Below are 21528 nucleotides of genomic sequence, written 5' to 3' on the forward strand. Positions count from 1 at the left end.
TCAGAGTGATGGGGAAAGATGAGATCTTGATGACCAGGCTGCATCCTGGGCCTCCCTGTTTGCCACAGTCCGGGCCCAGTCTGTTCTATGTGTGTGAGACGCAACTGTGGAGAGCAATACAGAGTTAGAAAGAGCAGGAAAAGTCTATGGAACGGTAGACCCCGGTGGCGAGATGTGTTCAGTGCGCATTCTGTCCACGAGATGGGAACAGGGCTGGGGTGACCATAGCGCCACCTATCGGCAGATGATGAAGATGCCCTGGTCAGAGCTCTGCTCCAAGGATTGCTGTAGCACGACTTGGCCATCTGACGGCACAGGCTGCAGAAAACATGTGCTCATTCACTGCTATGGGAGGCCCTCTCAGGGCTCACACCCCTTCTGGCCCCGACCCAGCACAATCGAAGCAAGTGCCTGAGCCTCTGAGCGATCTGTTGGGTACGTACTCCATAGACCACAGGGTTCAGGGCAGGGGGCACCACCACATACAGGTTAGCCAGTAGGATGTGGATGTGGCCGGGCACCGTGTGGCGGCCGAAACGGTGGGCCAGGAAAGAGAAGAGAGCGGGTGTGTAGAAGAGAGTGATGACACTGGCATGGGCCCCGCAGGTACCCAAGGCTTTGCAGCGGGCACCGTGGGACGGCAGGCGACAGACAGCACGGAGAATGAAGGCATAGGAAGTGGCGATGAGCCCGAAGTCCAGTGCTGGGGATAGAAGTGTGGTGGCTAGTCCGTACCAAACGTTGGGGCGCGTGTCACCACATGCCAGCCGAGCCACACCCATGTGTTCACAGTAGGTGTGGGGGAGCTCCCGCTGCCCACAGTAAGGCAGTCTTTGGAGCAGGGCCACAGGGGGTGCCATGACACAGGCACCACGGGTCACGGCAGCCACCGCCACTCCACCCACCACACGCTGTGTCAGCAATGCCCCATAGCGCAGAGGCTGACAGATGGCCACATAGCGGTCCACGGCCATGGCCAGGAGCACTGAAGATTCAGCAATGAAGGCCACATGGGTAACAAAGAGCTGAGCTAGGCAGGCCGCGAAAGAGATCTCTGCTGACAGGCCCCACAGCACAGCCAGAGCTTTGGGTACCGTGGATGTGGCCAGAACCAAGTCAGCAGCTGCCAGAAGCCCCAGCAGCTGGTACATGGGTGCCTGAAGTGTCTTATCAGCTGCCACCAGCCCCAGTAGAAGGACATTCCCTGCCAAAGCCGCCATGTACAGCAGACATACAGGCACCGCAAGCCAGGCATGCAAGGTCTCCAGTCCTGGCACCCCCAGCAGGACAAAGGGACCGGGCCCAGAGATGAGCACAGTCTGGTTGAGAGCAGCCAGTACAGGATCCATTTCCATCTCCTGGTTCCACTTGGCTCTGTCCCTGCAGGGTATGAATGAGGCCTGTGAGAAGCAATCATCAGTTCCCCAGAGATTTCAGATAGGTGGGGGTGAGGGTCCAGCCTTTGGGTACTAAAGCATTTGCTGATAGCCCTGTGCTGGCCTATGGATTTCCTAGCCTTCTGTGGGTTTGCTAATGTTTCCATATGATAAATGAAGGAATCTGGCTTCTGACAGGTCAACAGACCTACTCCAGGATACCCATCTGGTTAATAAAACTAGGATTTGAATCAAAACTCATCTGATTACAGACCACACTCTTCTGACAGTCATCTCTGGGAGGAATGTCTCCTCAACATCCCAGGCACATGAAAACATTGGAATATGCTTTTCCTGATGACCTGTCCCAGAGGAAGTTATTTGTGTCAAATAAGCCCAATCTTGCCAACATTCTCTGTGTCCCCCTCTACCCCAGGGAAGCTATAAGTCAGAAGGAAGCATATATGGAATGGCTGTTTTTCCATTCATTCACCCACAGGTGCTCAGACAAAGCTCCTCTTCCAAAGTCCTTTTCCAGAAGCCACTTTATTAGCTCACTTACCCTCCCAAACAGTATATTACTTTTAGTTTGTCTAGTATTTTGTCCCAGCTTTCAATGGCTTTGAAATTCTTACCTCCAGCTCTATTCATAATAGTTCAAAATGCCTGGGTTGTGAAAATTAATCCCTGCTTTGACCAGTGTAGAAACTCATCCCTTGACTCAGCTTTGTGGCTCTTTTTTCTTCTGTTCTTTGTCCATGGACAGACCCTTTGGGTTCTGAAGAACTCAGTCTGGAAAAGTTCTGATCACCCGGAGGACACAGAAGAGCATCAAGGTTTGGCTGCAGTGGAAGGGACTAGGGTCAGATACCACAACGACAGTGCAGTATGGTGCATCCAATGGTGGATGTGGACAAACTTTACTTACCTGGGTTTAGGTGGATAAGGAACAGCCTAGAAAAAGGATGCAAGCTAAATGTGCTTTCCACACTCTTCCTAAAGACCACAGTTGTGTCCATGAACTTCATGAGATATTGCATTTGGTATTTTAAGCTGTTCCAGGGAATGAAGGGGCAGGTGAACGGAGAATACAGTGGTCTGGGCATGGGGGCGGGAAGGATGGCTATCAAGCATTTCATGGTCCATGTGTGCTCTAGGCTTCTCTGCAGCAGTGCCTCCTGGGCCTTTTTTCACAGCCCTACATTTTGACTCTTGCAGAGAAGTGTTAGGTAATAAACCAGGATAGACTTTCCCAAATAAAAGTCTTATTGGTTTAGAAACCAGAACTTCCTTCTGAAGAATAAGGCTTTGCCAAGTCATGGGGTCTGGTCTTGACACTCTCATGGTGGGGGAACCGTGGGTTCCTCTGCACCCTGGGGACGTCATTCTAGGACCAACAAGACAGGGCCAGCCTTTCCAAGGAAAGAAAGATGTCAACACCCTCAGGGCCTGGGAATGTCTCTCCCCAAACCGCAGGACAAACATGACCTGTACCAGGCAGGGGCCCCATAAAAAAGTCCTGAACTCAAGGTGTGGACCCTATCAACACACTTCCTTATGGCAAAATTCCAGGAACAACTGCCCCATATCCCACATGCCCACAGTCCACACTTCTGCTCCTTCCATCTCCTTTCAAAGGCTAAGAGAAAGGGGAGAGGGAGAGGCAAAGACCCTGCTCCCAACCTCCAGCCTCAGCTTCTGCTTTGTGCCTGGCTTTCTATAGACAAACTTGCGGTTTCTCATCTTTCACTGCCTGCTCTGCCCTCTGCCCAGTCTCATATGGTCTCCAGGCCTCACACAGCTCAGCATCCTCTCTGAGTCAGGAGTTGCCAAGGGACATGCCGAGGGGGTGGAAGTTGGATGCCCCTCCTCCTGAGCTCCAGGCAGAGCAACGTCTCCGAGCTAAAGGCTGAAGTCCTGGGGCCTCTCCTATGTGCTACCGCATGCATAGTATCACCCTGTCGTGGGTCCCTTTCCGTGATCAGGACACCAATGCACAGAAAAGCTAGGGTCACACACAGCTGGGATATGGAACAAGGACCCCTGGATCCCAGTCCAGGACTGCTTCCTCTCCCGGAAGCCTTGCCATGTTCCTCACTTGACAGCAATTACCCTCTGGGCAGGAGAGGCCGCCTCTGCCACTCACACAGACTCTGCACATCATCTGGTCCTGGGTCTCACTTCCACGCTGAGGGTGTCCTGGCTCTGACTCCATTCACACATGCGCACCTTTGTACTGGGAGGGTCCCTGGGGGTGCACAGACCTGCCTGCACCTGCTGCAGACTGAGACCCGTCTCCCTCCATCGATGCCTCCGCCCCGTGGGTTCCAGGCCAGAGCCCGTGTCCTCCCTCGTCCTTCTCTGTGGATCCTTCTCAGAGAGCCTCCCTGTCCTCAGAGTGGCTCACGTACTGTGTCCTGCCCAAGGGGCTTGAGGGACAAGTTTCCCCTCCAGGGAAGAGCAGAACAAGAACATATTAAATGTGGCTGGCAGCAGTAAGACAAAAAGAAGGCAGAAGGGAAGAGTTCCAGAACTGAACTCTGGCAACATGAGTTCGCCACTATGAACCTGAACTGACTGAGCACTTTGAACCTCCATTTAATCAGAATTTGACATGCCATCCTGATTGTGGGGGGGAGAGGAATGAGAGGGAAACCTATCACAAAGGTCCATTTTTCTTGTTCCCCAGTATTCCCACGTCAGCACAGCCATTTAGATCTAGAGAGGGCTCCGAGGCCGTGTTATCTCGGTTCAAACCCTAATTATTCCACAAACGAGCTGTGTGACTTTGTACAAGATGCTCAACTGCTCTATGCCTTTATTTCTTTTACCTAAACTAGGGATAAGAATAAAGGCACCAACAGTACAGGAATCCTTGAAGGATAAATAAATAACATGTTAAAGCAGTTCTCCCTGGATGACAGTGAATCCCCATACATGTTAAATACTATGGACATAATTATTTGAAGCACTTGTATTGTTTCTTGAGCCCGTTCCTACTGAGCTCCTTTCCAGTGTGATCATAGCTCTCAACTTTATCATCTGAACATCCACCCTTTAAATTATCTTAAAAAGAAATTAAAACAAACCCCAAACTGTGAGTTGGAGACTGAAGGAAGTGTATTTGAAAGCAATGTGATCCCATGTAAGGAAAAAATAATGGCTAAAGACCGCGTAGAGTATCAGATTAGACAGCATCAACCAAAGAAAGAACCTTCTTGCAGGACGGAGCCAATAAAAGGGGGCTGAACACAAGACTGCTTCCACAAAAAAAAAAGAATGTGGTGGTGCTGTCCTCTAATCCCTACTCCTGGTCCCCAGCCCACACCTTCCACATTTTCTGACCCGGAAAGGGTGAGAAGGGGGTGCTGATACCTCACCCCCAGTTCTGAAACTTAACGGCCACGGTGGCCTCTGCCTCATGCTCTCCTTTGCACCCCGAAGTTGTTCTCTGAAAAAGAGTCTGAACCACCTATTTCCATCAGGACAAAGAGGCTTCTCAGACCATCCCATGGGGATGGGCATTTTAGCAGCACCTTCAGTGCTTGGCTCACTGTGGGATAAATCCAGGTAGGGCACAGGGAGGAGACTTTTCAGGAGCCCCCACACCCTGTCTAGGGGGTGCCTGATCTAGGCTGATGAATTCCTGCTGCTGAGGGGTCGGGAGCTCTCACCTCTCTGCTGCGGAGGTGCGATTAGAGACGAGGAAGGGCATCCAGCCTCCACGTACCCAGTGCTGCCTCAGTCCCTACTGCTCCAGCTGGTCCATTCAGGAGTCAGTGCACTGGTGACCAGGGAGTCTCCACAGGGACTCCCGGGGCAAGCCTGGGGGAGAGCAGGGATGGGTGGGATGGATTTATGGGTCGCTTCTCGGGGCCCTCGGGAGGGCTTGGACCCTGCATCCCTGGTGGGGGATTGAGAAGCTGCTGGTCACAGCTGTGCACTGTTAATGAGGAATTAGCAGCGGTCTGCGTTCCTGTCTGCCGACTTTCCTGGTCCCAGGTCTCTATACCTGACGGGCTCAGGACCCAGGAGAGGAAGAGACCAGGCAGGACCACTGGAAGGGGCACAGACAACTCAGATGGAGACGTGCCTCGCCACACACAAATAACACACCCGAGTGCCACCCAGACACGGGCCGTCATCATCACTTGGCATCCGTTCTGCCCCCCAGCCCTATAAACAGACAAAGAAGTGTGATGGGAAGAGCCTGGGCTGTTGAGTCCTGCAGACTGGGAATGATTAAGGCTCCACTACCAGACAGCCTGCAGCAAGTTACTTAAGATTTCCGACCCCAGTGTTTTCCTTTGTACAATGAGGATTCCCGGATCTTCCCAAATAGGTGATGTGAAGATGAGCAGCGAGCGTGGAACCCCAGCAGGTGCCTGTGTTAGGACAGCGGACACCACATCAGTCAAGGCCGTGGCTTGCAGAGTCAGCTGAGGAAAACTGGCTGTCAGACACGCCTGCTGGGCCCACATGGGGTCCTGCCCGGCCCTGGGGTAGACACAATTCCTTTCACAACATCGCCCCTCCCTCAAAAGTGCCCTCCCTTCCAAGTAGCAGGGCCTGAGAGGATGTAGTAATGACAGGTCTTTCACGGTATTTCCTCCACAGCGTGGATTTTTTTGGAGACCTAGATTGAATGAATTGTTTTCTGTTCACACTGTCACAGAACAAACTTACAGGTTATCAAAACAATTCTGTACTATTGTAAAAGTGTCTTTTAATATTCTAGAACAGTCCAGTAACCTCCTCTCATGTCCAGCCTTTCCCTTGTGGAGTCATTGTGGATGCGTTGTAACGGGAACTGTAAAAGCAGCTGTTGATATAAGGCGAGGGACTGTCAACAGCGAGCCCACTGTGCAAACATGGTGATTTCTTCCTAAGAGTCCTAAATGAGGAATGCACCCTGCACTTGTGGTTGCCGTAGGCCGGCTGCCCATTTTACAATGACAGCACAGCACCACATGTTTGGGAACTAGGTCATGTTACAGAAGCCAACTCACAGAGCAAATAAAGCTTTAAAGTATTTTTCGTTGCCCAACATCATAATTTTATTATATGTGTGATTTGCACATAGCAGTGACTTGAAGGTTTCTAAAGTTGCCAACAAACCCAACTAACTCTGAACTGATATAAAACTATGAAGGATACAAATACCAACAAAGGTTTTAAGTTTGGTGTCGAAGTTGTTCTGATGGAACAGTGGCAGCAATGGACAAGAACTGCAGTGCTAACAAGATTGTAACAAGCTTACATCAGAAGTCTTGTTAGGAAAAATGGAGCAGCTAAACAGAATAAGGAATAAGAATGGGGAATTGTAAAAATGTGTTAACTCCAGATTACTGTCTTCATTGTGGGATAGCCCCGAAGCTGATTAAAACCACAGCGGAGTGACTGTTATTTTTTTTAATGCCTTATAAAATAGTTTTAAACTTTTTTTTTAGTTTATTTTTTTCAAATTTACATCCAAATTAGTTAGCATATAGTGCAACAATGATTTCAGGAGTGAATTCCTTAATGCCCCCTACGCATTTAGCCCATTCCCCCCTCTTACAGCCCCTCTAGTAACCCTCTGTTTGGTCTCCATATTTATGAGTCTCTTCTGTTTTGTCCCCCTCCCTGTTTTTATATTATTTTTTCCCTTCCCTTATGTTCATCTATTTTGCCTTTTAAGGTCCTCATATGAGTGAAGTCATATGATTTCTGTCTTTCTCTGACTAATTTCACTTAGCATAATACCCTCTAGTTCCATCCACGTAGTTGCAAATGGCAAGATTTCATTATTTTTGATTGCCGAATAATACTTCATTATATATGTATACCACATCTTCTTGATCCATTCATCATCGATGGACATTTGGGCTCTTTCCATACTTTAGCTATTGTTGGTAGCACTGCTATAACCATGGGGGTGCGTGTGTCCCTTTGAAACAGCACACCTGTATCCCTTGGATAAATACCTAGTAGTGCAGTAGTAGGGTAATTCTACTGTTAGTTTTTTTTTGGACATATTAATAATTAAAATTTTAAATTAAAAAATTTTTACTTTAACGTTCCATAGAGTTTTAGCTGAGAGACATAAATGTTAATAATACCCCATTACTGATGAATTCTCTAAGTAACCATAATTAATAGCTCTATGCAATTATTTTAATCAACACATTGGCTCTTAGAGATATGCATATATACCTACTTAAAGAATTATGAAATTCAATGGGCATTTGAATTTCTATGTATTTTTTGTAATCATCAAATAGGTAGTAAGATAAACTTGAGCTCAACATAGTATTTAGAAATAGTTGATTTTATTTTTTAAATTGAGTTTTTTACCTGTTGAATTTTATTTATTTATTTATTTACTTACTTACTTATTTACTTATTTTAAAGTATAGGTTCAAAGTGGCAGGTATATAGCATAAAAATCTCCAACTGCCCTCTCTCCCTGGTATCTCACCGCTGCGTCAGTGCAGGCATCAGCAAATTAATGAGAGGAGAGAGGAGGCCCCTGCTCTTGGGCACCCGCAGGAACTTACTCCAGCTCCAGACACACCATAAACACTTTCATCTAACGGAAGATAAGCTGTGAGATCGGATTTCTGAACCACAAGACACTTGTGTAAAAACTGCATTCCATGCCAGGCCTGAAATGTTCCAAAGCTCAGTTCGCTATCAGCATCCCAGAAATTATTTTGGCGAGGAGAGAGGGAAGATGGCGGCGTAGGAGGATGCTGGGCTCACCGAGCGTCCTGCTGATCACTTAGATTCCACCTACACCTGCCTAAATAACCCAGAAAATGTCCAGAGGATTAGCAGAACGGAGTCTCCGGAGCCAAGCGCAGACGAGAGGCCCACGGAAGAGGGGCCCCTCCTGAAGTGGATCACCTAAGGAGAAGCGAGCTAAGCCTGCCCCTCCTGCCCCCATGCACCTTGCCTACCCACCCCAGCTAATACGTCAGATCCCCAGCATCACAAGCCTGGCAGTGTGCAAGTAGCCCAGACGGGCCACACCACCCCACAGGGAATCCCGCCCCTAGGAGACGGGAAGAGAAGGCACACACCAGTCTGACTGTGGCCCCAGCGGTGGGCTGGGGGCAGACATCAGGTCGGACTGCGGCCCCGCCCACCAACTCCAGTTATACACCACAGCACAGGGGAAGTGCCTTGCAGGTCCTCACCACGCCAGGGACTATCCAAAATGACCAAGCGGAAGAATTCCCCTCAGAAGAATCTCCAGGAAATAACAATAGCTAATGAACTGATCAAAAAGGATTTAAATAATATAACAGAAAGTGAATTTAGAATAATAGTCATAAAATTAATCGCTGGGCTTGAAAACAGTATAGAGGACAGCAGAGAATCTCTTGCTACAGAGATCAAGGGACTAAGGAACAGTCACGAGGAGCTGAAAAGGGCTTTAAACGAAATGCAAAACAAAATGGAAACGACGACAGCTCGGATAGAAGAGGCAGAGGAGAGAATAGGTGAACTAGAAGATAAAGTTATGGAAAAAGAGGAAGCTGAGAGAAAGAGAGATAAAAAAATCCAGGAGTATGAGGGGAAAATTAGAGAACTAAGTGATACACTAAAAAGAAATAATATACACATAATTGGTATCCCAGAGGAGGAAGAGAGAGGGAAAAGTGCTGAAGGGGTACTTGAAGAAATTATAGCTGAGAACTTCCCTGAACTGGGGAAGGAAAAAGGCATTGAAATCCAAGAGGCACAGAGAACTCCCTTCAGACGTAACTTGAATCGATCTTCTGCACGACATATCATAGTGAAACTGGCAAAATACAAGGATAAAGAGAAAATTCTGAAAGCAGCAAGGGATAAACGTGCCCTCACATATAAAGGGAGACCTATAAGACTCGTGACTGATCTCTTTTTTGAAACTTGGCAGGCCAGAAAGAATTGGCACGAGATCTTCAGTGTGCTAAACAGAAAAAAAATGCAGCCGAGAATCCTTTACCCACCAAGTCTGTCATTTAGAAGAGAAGGAGAGATAAAGGTCTTCCCAAACAAACAAAAACTGAAGGAATTTGTCACCACTAAACCAGCCCTACAAGAGGTCCTAAGGGGGACCCTGTGAGACAAAGTACCAGAGACATCACTACAAGCATAAAACATACAGACATCACAATGACTTTAAACCCGTATCTTTCTATAATAACACTGAATGTAAATGAATTAAATGCGCCAACCAAAAGACATAGGGTATCAGAATGGATAAAAAAATAAGACCCATCTATTTGCTGTCTACAAGAGACTCATTTTAGACCTGAGGACACCTTTAGATTGAGAGTGAGGGGATGGAGAACTATTTATCATGCTACTGGAAGCCAAAAGAAAGCTGGAGTAGCCATACTTATATCAGACAAACTAGACTTTAAATTAAAGGCTGTAACAAGAGATGAAGAAGGGCATTATATAATAATTACAGGGTCTATCCATCAGGAAGAGCTAACAATTATAAATGTCTATGCGCCGAATACCGGAGCCCCCAAATATATAAAACAATTACTCATAAACAGAAGCAACCTTATTGATAAGAATGTGGTAATTGCAGGGGACTTTAACACCCCACTTACAGAAATGGATAGATCATCTAGACACAGGATCAATAAAGAAACAAGGGCCCTGAATGAGACATTGGATCAGATGGACTTGACAGATCTATTTAGAACTCTGCATCCCAAAGCAACAGAATATACTTTCTTCTCGAGTGCACATGGAACATTCTCCAAGATAGATCATATACTGGGTCACAAAACAGCCCTTCATAAGTTTACAAGAATTGAAATTATACCATGCATACTTTCAGACCACAATGCTATGAAGCTTGAAATCAACCATAGGAAAAACTCTGGAAAACCTCCAAAAGCATGGAGGTTAAAGAACACCCTACTAACGAATGAGTGGGTCAACCAGGCAATTAGAGAAGAAATTAAAATATATATGGAAACAAACGAAAATGAAAATCCAACAATCCAAACGCTTTGGGACACAGCAAAGGCAGTCCTGAGAGGAAAATACATTGCAATCCAGGCCTATCTCAAGAAACAAGAAAAATCCCAAATACAAAATCTAACAGCACACCTAAAGGAAATAGAAGCAGAACAGCAAAGGCAGCCTAAACCCAGCAGAAGAAGAGAAATAATAAAGATCAGAGCAGAAATAAACAATATAGAATCTAAAAAAACTGTAGGGCAGATCAACAAAACCAAGAGTTGGTTTTTTGAAAAAATAAACAAAATTGACAAACCTCTAGCCAGGCTTCTCAAAAAGAAAAGGGAGATGACCCAAATAGATAAAATCATGAATGAAAATGGAATTATTACAACCAATCCCTCAGAGATACAAACAATTATCAGGGAATACTATGAAAAATTATATGCCAACAAATTGGACAACCTGGAAGAAATGGACAAATTCCTGAACACCCACACTCTTCCAAAACTCAATCAGGAGGAAATAGAAAGCTTGAACAGACCCATAACCAGCGAAGAAATTGAATCGGTTATCAAAAATCTCCCAACAAATAAGAGTCCAGGACCAGATGGCTTCCCAGGGGAGTTCTACCAGACGTTTAAAGCAGAGATAATACCTATCCTTCTCAAGCTATTCCAAGAAATAGAAGGGGAAGGAAAACTTCCAGACTCATTCTATGAAGCCAGTATTACTTTGAGTCCTAAACCAGACAGAGACCCAGTAAAAAAAGAGAACTACAGGCCAATATCCCTGATGAATATGGATGCAAAAATTCTCAATAAGATACTAGCAAATCGAATTCAACTGCATATAAAAAGAATTATTCACCATGATCAAGTGGGATTCATTCCTGGGATGCAGGGCTGGTTCAACATTCACAAATCAATCAACGTGATACATCACATTAACAAAAAAAAAAGAGAAGAACCATATGATCCTGTCAATCGATGCAGAAAAGGCCTTTGACAAAATCCAGCACCCTTTCTTAATAAAAACCCTTGAGAAAGTCGGGATAGAAGGAACATACTTAAAGATCATAAAAGCCATTTATGAAAAGCCCACAGCTAACATCATCCTCAACGGGGAAAAACTGAGAGCTTTTTCCCTGAGATCAGGAACACGACAGGGATGCCCACTCTCACTGCTGTTGTTTAACATAGTGCTGGAAGTTCTAGCATCAGCAATCAGACAACAAAAGGAAATCAAAGGCATCAAAATTGGCAAAGATGAAGTCAAGCTTTCACTTTTTGCAGATGACACGATATTATACATGGAAAATCCGATAGACTCCACCAAAAGTCTGCTAGAACTGATACATGAATTCAGCAAAGTTGCAGGATACAAAATCAATGTACAGAAATCAGTTGCATTCTTATACACTAACAATGAAGCAACAGAAAGACAAATAAAGAAACTGATCCCATTCACAATTGCACCAAGAAGCATAAAATACCTAGGAATAAATCTAACCAAAGATGTAAAAGATCTGTATGCTGAAAACTATAGAAAACTTATGAAGGTAATTGAAGAAGATTTAAAGAAATGGAAAGACATTCCCTGCTCATGGATTGGAAAAATAAATATTGTCAAAATGTCAATACTACCCAAAGCTATCTACACATTCAATGCAATCCCAATCAAAATTGCACCAGCATTCTTCTCGAAACTAGAACAAGCAATCCTAAAATTCATATGGAACCACAAAAGGCCCCGAATAGCCAAAGTAATTTTGAAGAAGACCAAAGCAGGAGGCATCACAACCCCAGACTTTAGCCTCTACTACAAAGCTGACATCATCAAGACAGCATGGTATTGGCACAAAAACAGACACATAGACCAATGGAATAGAATAGAAACCCCAGAACTAGACCCACAAACGTATGGCCAACTCATCTTTGACAAAGCAGGAAAGAACATCCAATGGAAAAAAGACAGTCTCTTTAACAAATGGTGCTGGGAGAACTGGACAGCAACATGCAGAAGGTTGAAACTAGACCACTTTCTCACACCATTCACAAAAATAAACTCAAAATGGATAAAGGACCTGAATGTGAGACAGGAAACCTTCAAAACTCTAGAGGAGAAAGCAGGAAAAGACCTCTCTGACCTCAGCCGTAGCAATCTCTTACTCGACACATCCCCAAAGGCAAGGGAATTAAAAGCAAAAGTGAATTACTGGGACCTTATGAAGATAAAAAGCTTCTGCACAGCAAAGGAAACAACCAACAAAACTGAAAGGCAACCAACGGAATGGGAAAAGATATTTGCAAATGACATATCGGACAAAGGGCTAGTATCCAAAATCTATAAAGAGCTCACCAAACTCCACACCCGAAAAACAAATAACCCAGTGAAGAAATGGGCAGAAAACATGAATAGACACTTCTCTAAAGAAGACATCCGGATGGCCAACAGGCACATGAAAAGATGTTCAACGTCGCTCCTTATCAGGGAAATACAAATCAAAACCATACTCAGATATCACCTCACGCCAGTCAGAGTGGCCAAAATGAACAAATCAGGAGACTATAGATGCTGGAGAGGATGTGGAGAAACGGGAACCCTCTTGCACTGTTGGTGGGAATGCAAATTGGTGCAGCCGCTCTGGAAAGCAGTGTGGAGGTTCCTCAGAAAATTAAAAATACACCTACCCTATTACCCAGCAATAACACTGCTAGGAATCTACCCAAGGGATACAGGAGTACTGATGCATAGGGGCACTTGTACCCCAATGTTCATAGCAGCACTCTCAACAATAGCCAAATTATGGAAAGAGCCTAAATGTCCATCAACTGATGAATGGATAAAGAAATTGTGGTTTATATACACAATGGAATACTACGTGGCAATGAGAAAAAATGAAATATGGCCTTTTGTAGCAACGTGGATGGAACTGGACAGTGTGATGCTAAGTGAAATAAGCCATACAGAGAAAGACAGATACCGTATGTTTTCACTCTTATGTGGATCCTGAGAAACTTAACAGAAACCCATGGGGGAGGGGAAGGAAAAAAAAAAAAGGAGGTTAGAGTGGGAGAGAGCCAAAGCATAAGAGACTGTTAAAAACTGAGAACAAACTGAGGGTTGATGGGGGGTGGGTGATGGGTATTGAGGAGGGCACCTTTTGGGATGAGCACTGGGTGTTGTATGGAAACCAATTTGACAATAAATTTCATATATTAAAAAAAAATCTCCAACTGCCTCCTTATCTTTAAGACAGACATTGAAATCTATTCCATTCCTCATTTTTAATAAGCCCTACATTATTCTTCTGAGCACTAACCTACAATTAGTTGTCATTTTCTTACAATATAAGACATAAGTACACTATCCGGTCTAGGTAAGTGTGCAAGTGTCTGGCTAAGGTGTGGGTAAACAGGACGGTGGGGTGACTAGGCATCGAGAGCTAAACTATAAGAGGCAACGCAATGGAATCACAGACACCTTGAGAATGGTCACATGTGGAAAGTTTGGAGGAGAGGGTTTAGAGAGACACATTCATGGATTCCTATATCTGTAGAATACAGCTCTAAATTCTGATGATGGGATAATAAAACAGTTTCATCCCCCATTGATAGGGTCAACGTATTTTATATTTAATATAAGGGATGGGGAATTTATAAAAACAACGTATAGGAAACGATAACTTACGTATGAGAAAGTTACCTGCTGATATTTGCATAATTATTGTCTTTCAAATCCAACCAGAACACATAATTTCATTCATAGTCTGACACTGGAACGGAATGTTTGCAGCCAGTGTCACCACAAAGAGCCATTGGGGCAGCCAGGGAGGAGATCGGACCTTGAGAGAAGAGAAACACCAGGCTTAACCTGTTTTTTCCATCAATGAACAGTACAGTGGAGGGAGGATTTTAAGTGACAATGATGAGCTCAGAGTTGCACATGCTGCTGAGATTCTGCTTCCAGATGAGAATGGCAGTGGTAATTAGTCAACTACTAACCTGACATTAGATTAGTATTTTACAGTCTGCAATCCACATTGATCTACATTTTTCATGTACTGCTAATACCGAGCCTATGAGATAGGAAAACAGACACTGAGATTTATCAGGATGCTCTTTTGAAAACTGAGAAAGAGAGTTACCAGAAAAGAGGCCATAAGTCACAGAAATAAATGAACTGTCCTGGGGAAGAAGTAGAAACATAATAACATATAACTGGCCCAAAGATAGTGGGAGAGGGTAAGGGAGACAGTGCAGGAGACAACTGCTTCCTACGTTGGTTTTTCTAGGTCATTAGGCTTTCATGTGAGCGGTTCGTGCCTGTTGGTGAATAACCACAAGTTTGAGTCCCTACCACGATGAAATGAGTATGTACTCTTAAGTTAGCTCAGTCTAGGGGCGCCTGGGTGGCTCAGTCAGTTAGGAGTCCAACTTCAGCTCAGTTCATGATCTCCTGGTTCACAAGTTTGAGCCCTGATTCAGGTTCTGTACAGACAGCTCAGTCTGGATTCTGTGTCTCCCTCTCTTCCCCTTTCCTGCTAGTGTTCTCTCTCTCTCTCTCTCTCTCTCTCTCTCTCTCTCAAAAATAAATAAACTTATGAAATAATAATCAATAAAAATAATAAAAATACAAAATAAATAGCTCAGAATCTATTTATTTACTATCCCTTCCTTCGTAAACTTTTAAAAATATCAGCTCTTGGTTAATCCATGTTCTCAGCAGAATGGAAATAATCAGAAGAGAGTAAAAGATCATCTCTTCAGGGCATTTCTAGCAGCTGGCACAGAAAGCAGACTCCTCCCTTACAAGGATGTGGCTTAATTTATGACAATGAGGCTTCACAGAAACAAGAAAAATGGGCTCTGATATTCCTACTCATGTTTTCTTTTTTACGAGAGTGAGGTTATGTCAAGTGGGGAAAACTCTGAACTGGGGTTTGGCAGAGTCTAGTGTAGCTCCACATTGATGACCGCCCCGCTGTGTGCCTTGGAAAAGTCACGTTCACTCTGCTGGCATCAGTTTCCTCCTCCTACAATGAGGTTCCGATGATTCCAGCCCCACAGGACCCGGCCACGCTCCCCCCTCCTCCCTGCTCCTGCATCCCCGCCTCGCTCTGCTCCAGACACGCTGGCCTCTGCTCTGTGCACAGTCACGTCACACTGTGTCCTGCCCCAGGGCCTTTGCCTTTGCTGTCCTCGCTGCCCTGTCCTCCTCGTCCACTTGTAATGTATCACTGTATTCGCTGCATTTTTCCATCGGTTACATCCCTCTTTGAAGGTGTAGAACTTGTTCTCTCGTTTCTCGGGTGTCACTCTCCTGAGAATATAAGCCCCACAAACGCAGGGTGGAGTCTTTGTATCATTAACCTTCATTTCCCGAATGCTTAGAACCGTGTTGCAATACAGTGGGTACCCAACAAATAATTCCACATCGGCGGATAATGGTCAAAAGAAGAAAAAAGATTTATTGTAAGAACTCTAGATCTTTTTGTGAACACAGCAGTGTTGTCTCTAATGTAATCCTGTGGAACTAGATGCATCTTACCATGGATGCATCACTTTCTTGTAGATTTTCTCTCCTCATCCCCCTTCACTGCACTGATGTGTCTTGTAATTGATTCTCTCTTCCAGTCCAGGAAACACACTCTGTCGATAAAAGTCCCACAGGTCTTCTGCAAATGGGGTTAAACATCTACTTTGCGTTCTCACTGAACTGGCTTGAGGTCTCCTGGCACATCTCTGCAGCTCACTTTCTCAGTGTCTTGGAGCCTAGAAGCTCCTCTCTTCTGCCAGCACTGGGGCTAGAATGCAGGTGTTGAGAAATACATGCTCTCTCCTCCCCGTCACAGGACTGCTGGTTGATCGTGCTGCTCCTAGCTCTGGTTGAATGATTTTATGTGTGTGTCTGTTGGGGGTAGAGGGAATATAAAGTGAATGGCAGAAGCACATGATGAACACTAGTGAGAACTGAATATTATCATAAATGTCCTAAATCCATCTACCAATCCCCTCAATAATGAGTTATTTGTTGATATTTTCACTTTTAGTCTCACTTCCTCAGGGTCTCTGTTGTGCATAACACACTTTTCTGTCTCCACAGAGTCAAATGTCAATTTCCAAATTTGTATTCCTTTGTCCATTTACGCTAAGTCAGCTCTCTGTTTTCACCTCTTCTTCCTGATCATATCCTATACAACTTCATATTCCAGAAGCAAACACACCATCGAGGATTTTTTTATATATAGAATAATGAAAGTCCTTTAAAGAGACCACACCATTTTCCTTGTATGCAAAAGCACCTGCAGACAGTTCTCACTTCAATTAGCCATTTTCTCAGTCTTGCTACATTAATATCCCCTATACAATGATATCTGCTTTTCCATAGCACATTGAAACATCATTCCGTAGCCTTGGTGGAAAACAAAAGTATGACCTTATCTCGGATCTGCTTGGTCTTCACTCCATAGACAATGGGGTTGAGTGCAGGGGGAATAACTATGTAGAGGTTGGCAAACAGGATGTGGAAAGTGCGGGAGACATTGTGTCCAAAGCGATGCGCAAGGATGGAGAAAAAGGCGGGTGTATAAAACATGAGGATGACACAGACATGGGAACCACACGTGCCAAGGGCTTTGTGGCGGGCATCCCGGGAGGGAAGGCGGAAGACGGCACGGAGGATGAGGCTGTAAGAAACGGCAATGAGAATCACATCTGAGATGACCGTCATGATGGGGACACCAAAGCCATACCAGATGTTGATGGAGATGTCAGCACAGGCGAGCCGGGCAACACCTATGTGCTCACAGTATGTGTGCGGTATGATGCGTGTCCTGCAGAAAGGCAGGCGTGTGAGCAAGAATACAACTGGCAGGATAACGCAGAAGCTTCGAAAGGAGATGCCCACTGCAATCTTGATGATGGTCCTGGGAGTCAGAATAGTGGTGTACCTCAGGGGAGAGCAGATGGCCACGTAGCGGTCGAATGCCATGGCCATCAGGATGGCTGAATCCAGGACAAAACTATAGTGGAGGAAGAACATTTGTGTAAGACACCCTGGGAATGTGATTTCTCGAGCCCCGAGCCAAAAGATACTGAGTGTCCTGGGAACACCAGCTGTGGACAGGACGAGGTCAGTCACGGCCAGCATGGCGAGAAAGGAAAACATGGGTTCGTGAAGGCTACGCTCCACCGTGATGAGGTAGAGAAGGATGCAGTTTCCCACCACGGCCACAATGTAGATGATACAGAAGGGAATCCCAATCCACACATGGCATTGCTCCAGGCCTGGGATCCCCACCAGAATGAAGGGTCCTGGGTTGTAATTGCTCAGGTTGAAAGTGACCATGGTCGAACACGGTGACACAGGCCTCAGGTCCTGAGGACAGAGGGTAGTAGAGAGTAGTTAGGGTCATGTGAGTCACTCTCACTTCCAACCACTCATGACTATTGACTCCTAAAGATAAGATGATTTATCATTCAACGTGGGACACCTTTGAAGTGAAAATAGGTTGATATTAAAACGACTGCAGGGAACTTGCATAATCCTGGATTGTCATACTTGCATAATCCTGGATAGTCATACTACCTAATGAGAATATGTTCATTCTTCTGGCCACCTTTGCCCTGTACACAACTCCTCCAAGCAGCTTTCCAGATGGGCTGCAATCACTCTTCTCATTTTATGGTACGCCACTGATACGAGTTTAAAACTACAGCACTTACTTTTTCCAGGTGGAAATAGTCTCTGTGAATTCACAGACATTGTTGTTTGCTTGGTCTTGACAAGACCTTGACAAGATCTGCTTGCTCTGTCATGTGGAATTTCAAAATTTGTCCCAGGATACTTGCTTGCTCTTTCAAGGATCTGTGATGACCATGGCTCTCAGTTTTGTGAGGTCAACACCCCTTCATGGCCATCCAAAAATATAGTCAATTCAGCAAACACAAATTGAGTTCCTACTCTACACTGGATAATACATATAACAAATAAAAATTAGCAACGTTCCATCTAGTGAAGTTCTTGGGTCCTTACTCCTCTCCTCCCCACACACACAAAAAAAACTCATTTTCAAGTACCCCTTAGCTATACAGCTGTATAACATCCTAACATTTGAACTAATAACACTCCAAGTTGAGATTTCTGTCCAGAAGACAAGTGTGTCCTCATAAACTCATATCCTATTGGATATAAACATAGGCCCCTCGAGATACATTGTCTCAGATACACACAATTTATATTTATGATCTCAAATATTCCCTGATCTATACTTACATTCTCTCATACATTTCACCATAATAGATTCACCTACCTATACTCCTACAAGATACACTCCCCCTAGCACCTTGCTCTCTGTGTCACACATACTCACACAGACCTTACACATGTGCATACACCATACACATCATACACAAGGCACACATCATACAAACACATGGCGAGAAAAATATAAACAACATATTTCACAAATGAATTATGGAACTGCTAGTTGCCATGTACGTTTTTACTTGCAAAGCTGCTCTTTCAAAGCCTAGTTTCCTTACCTTCTTCCTCCTCCAGTGATGTCAGTACATAGGAAGTTACTTATAATCTACACATAACCAACCATAGAGCAAGGCCAAGCACTCCCAGGAGCAGCACTGGGAGAGGAAGATGGTGATGTTCCTACACCTACGATTCCTGGACTTACAAGGCCAAGCTCATGTTCAGTCTTGTGCCAACCCCCACATTTTAGCTCATTCTAAGGCCCAGCTCGTCAGACTTACTTTCACCACTCTTCTGCTTTTGGTAAAGGGAAACAAAATACTCTCTTCTTTTCTTTCTGAACCCCCATTTCTATCAGTAAAAAGGTGTAAAAACGCTTTTCTTGGAGCAACAGAACCCTCCTCCATAACATCTCCTTTATATTAGGTTCTGGGCTCTGTGAACACATTCACTGTTCAAAGGTGGCCACAGTCCAGCTCTCGTTTGCTGAGTATTCCTGCTCTCCAGCTGAGTGACCTTTATCTGGTTCTTAAGCACGGAGGGCACTTAGTCACCACCTGTCACCAACAGGAGAGAGCTGATTAGATTGTTCAGGCTTCTTGTGAAAAGTTCCATCCATGTGCTGGTCACATCCTAGAACAAAACCCACATCATGTCCTTGAAACCAGTGCTTGGAATCGCTTCTCTCCCAGCTCCTGTGAGGTCGTCCTTTATTCACACCTATGCGAGGAGGGATCTTCTCTAGTTTTTGTGTGTCATGCACTCAGACACAACGCATCTTCATACAGTCATCCAAGCATCTACAAACACACATACGGACACACATGGGGCGAGTGAACTCTGAGGCTTGTCATTCTAAGGTCAGATGAATCTGGAATGTGGGGCAATCTATGAAACAGTTCGGTCGGTTCACCAAGTCAGTGCCACCAATAGAGTACAGGGAACATAGATGTTAAAAATACTTTTCTAGATTAAATGAATTTAAGAAAGTGAAAGAAGAAATTCTTGATTGGATTCTGTTGAAACAAATCAGTAATGGAATATGATGTATAATTGTGGGAATTTAAATAAGACTCAGGTAATGGATGATATAAAATATAAGTATTCATTTTATTAAATTTTGTGTGTATAGCATTATGGTAGATAAGCGCATACACACACACACACACACACACACACACACACACACAGATGCCACAGTATCTCAGTAAACTATGGGCCATAAGGATATGCTATGGAGCCAGATGGATAAGCACTTTCGTCCCAGATCCATTTTTATTGTCAACCTGTGTGGACATACCTGAACGATAATCCTTAGGTCCCACATTTTTCAAAAGAGCCTAATATCTATAATTCTCATTTATTATAAGGACAAATAATAGATCATATTTGATATCGCCTGTATCATCAGATGACAGAGACAGACAGATGCATATACTAACCAGAGTATCCCCGGCACACACACACAGACACGCACACACACACACACACACACACATCTGCACACTTATCCCACATTTTAGGTGAGGACAGTGAGTCCTTGTCACATGTCCGACCCAGAAGTTTGCTGAACTCAGTTACTTGGCCATGCTTAACCCAGGTGTATGACTGTGCATCCGTTCAAATCTTTTGTGGTCCCTTAAATGGAGTATCTGTGCGAGTCATGTGACCATGACCTGGACTTCTAAGTGGAAATCACTCCAGAAAGGAAGCGACAGTCTCAGTGCGTGTCTTCTGGAAATGGAGCCCTGAGCATTCACCCAACCTCTCTTTCTGGCCAATCCTGGTCCAGGCCCCACACCACAAACAGCCAACACTCACCTATTCATGGAGATTGGGCCAGATCAGAAGAAGAAAGGTCATACTGAGAGATAGCCAGAAACTGCAGGAGGAGCAAACACACCAAAGAAAAAAATGGACGGGAAAGCCCGGGACTGGTGGACAGGTAGATTCCCTGCCCATTTATTATTTCTGGCTGATGTTCAATGGGGGGGAGGAAGAGGTAAATAGGGCCTCAGGGACATCCTATCACTCTCAAGGGGAGAATGGAAAGAAGTTCACGTTAACCCTGCCCATGCCTGGCAGTTCCTATTGCCTACAGTTGTTTATTTTTATGTTTTGCATCACACGTGAGCCCGTATGCCTACGGGACATGGCTGTGCACGTGCCCACCTGCTACATCTCCTCAGGTTCCAGCTCATGTCCTTGCCTCTGTGGTAAAGGGCTTGGACGACGCACTTAATGTGTGCAGGAAGGTGGTAATACAGTACCTACCTCTCGAGATTCCAGAAGGGTGACCAACTAGATAGAACAGTGCTTGTGAAAATGTCTAACACAGCGCGGGCTCACTGAGCCCTTGTTAAACTGCTCACATGGCCCATGTCAAGATGCTCTACTGCCTTCAAAGTGGGGCCCCAGCATCTGCCTTCATAGGCTCCACAGTGGATCTCTGTGCCTTGTTTTCCCCTGGGGGCCCAATGCATATGTGGATGTGAGCATTACAACCGGAAAACAAGAAAGTGGGTTGGCACTGCCTCTACGGAGGCAGAGGAGAGCAGATCCTGGATGCTATTTCCTTTGATGGCCAAAGTCAGTATGTTGCCCTTGGCAATCCAGTGGCTGCTGTTTTGCAATATCTTTGCCTGAACATCCCATTTTTGTTTGAAATCCATCACGTCCTGAACTGCATCCACTCCCCACCCTAGCCCTG

General features: G+C 45.0%; 2 protein-coding genes across 2 annotated transcripts; both read right to left on the bottom strand.

The window, feature by feature from the left end:
- Nucleotides 1-335: 335 nt before the first annotated feature.
- LOC124505959 (olfactory receptor 52D1-like) lies at nucleotides 336-1355 on the bottom strand. Its single transcript, XM_047072002.1, has one exon. The coding sequence runs from the start codon at nucleotides 1353-1355 to the stop codon at nucleotides 336-338; it is 1020 nt and encodes a 339-aa protein (XP_046927958.1).
- A 15378-nt stretch (nucleotides 1356-16733) lies between these two features.
- On the bottom strand, nucleotides 16734-17681 carry LOC124505364 (olfactory receptor 52H1). The gene has a single exon (XM_047071304.1). It carries the CDS (start codon nucleotides 17679-17681, stop codon nucleotides 16734-16736), a length of 948 nt encoding a protein of 315 aa, XP_046927260.1.
- Nucleotides 17682-21528: the final 3847 nt, after the last annotated feature.

The sequence above is a fragment of the Lynx rufus genome, unplaced genomic scaffold, assembly GCF_022079265.1.
Source record: "Lynx rufus isolate CCGP_SWC_20201006 ecotype Redwood Valley unplaced genomic scaffold, mLynRuf1.p SCAF_9, whole genome shotgun sequence".
Taxonomy (NCBI): domain Eukaryota; kingdom Metazoa; phylum Chordata; class Mammalia; order Carnivora; family Felidae; genus Lynx; species Lynx rufus.

Excerpts from the sequence above, each read along its gene's own strand:
- LOC124505959 (XM_047072002.1), bottom strand. The coding sequence starts at position 1,355 with ATGGAAATGGATCCTGTACTGGCTGCTCTCAACCAGACTGTGCTCATC.
- LOC124505364 (XM_047071304.1), bottom strand. The coding sequence starts at position 17,681 with ATGGTCACTTTCAACCTGAGCAATTACAACCCAGGACCCTTCATTCTG.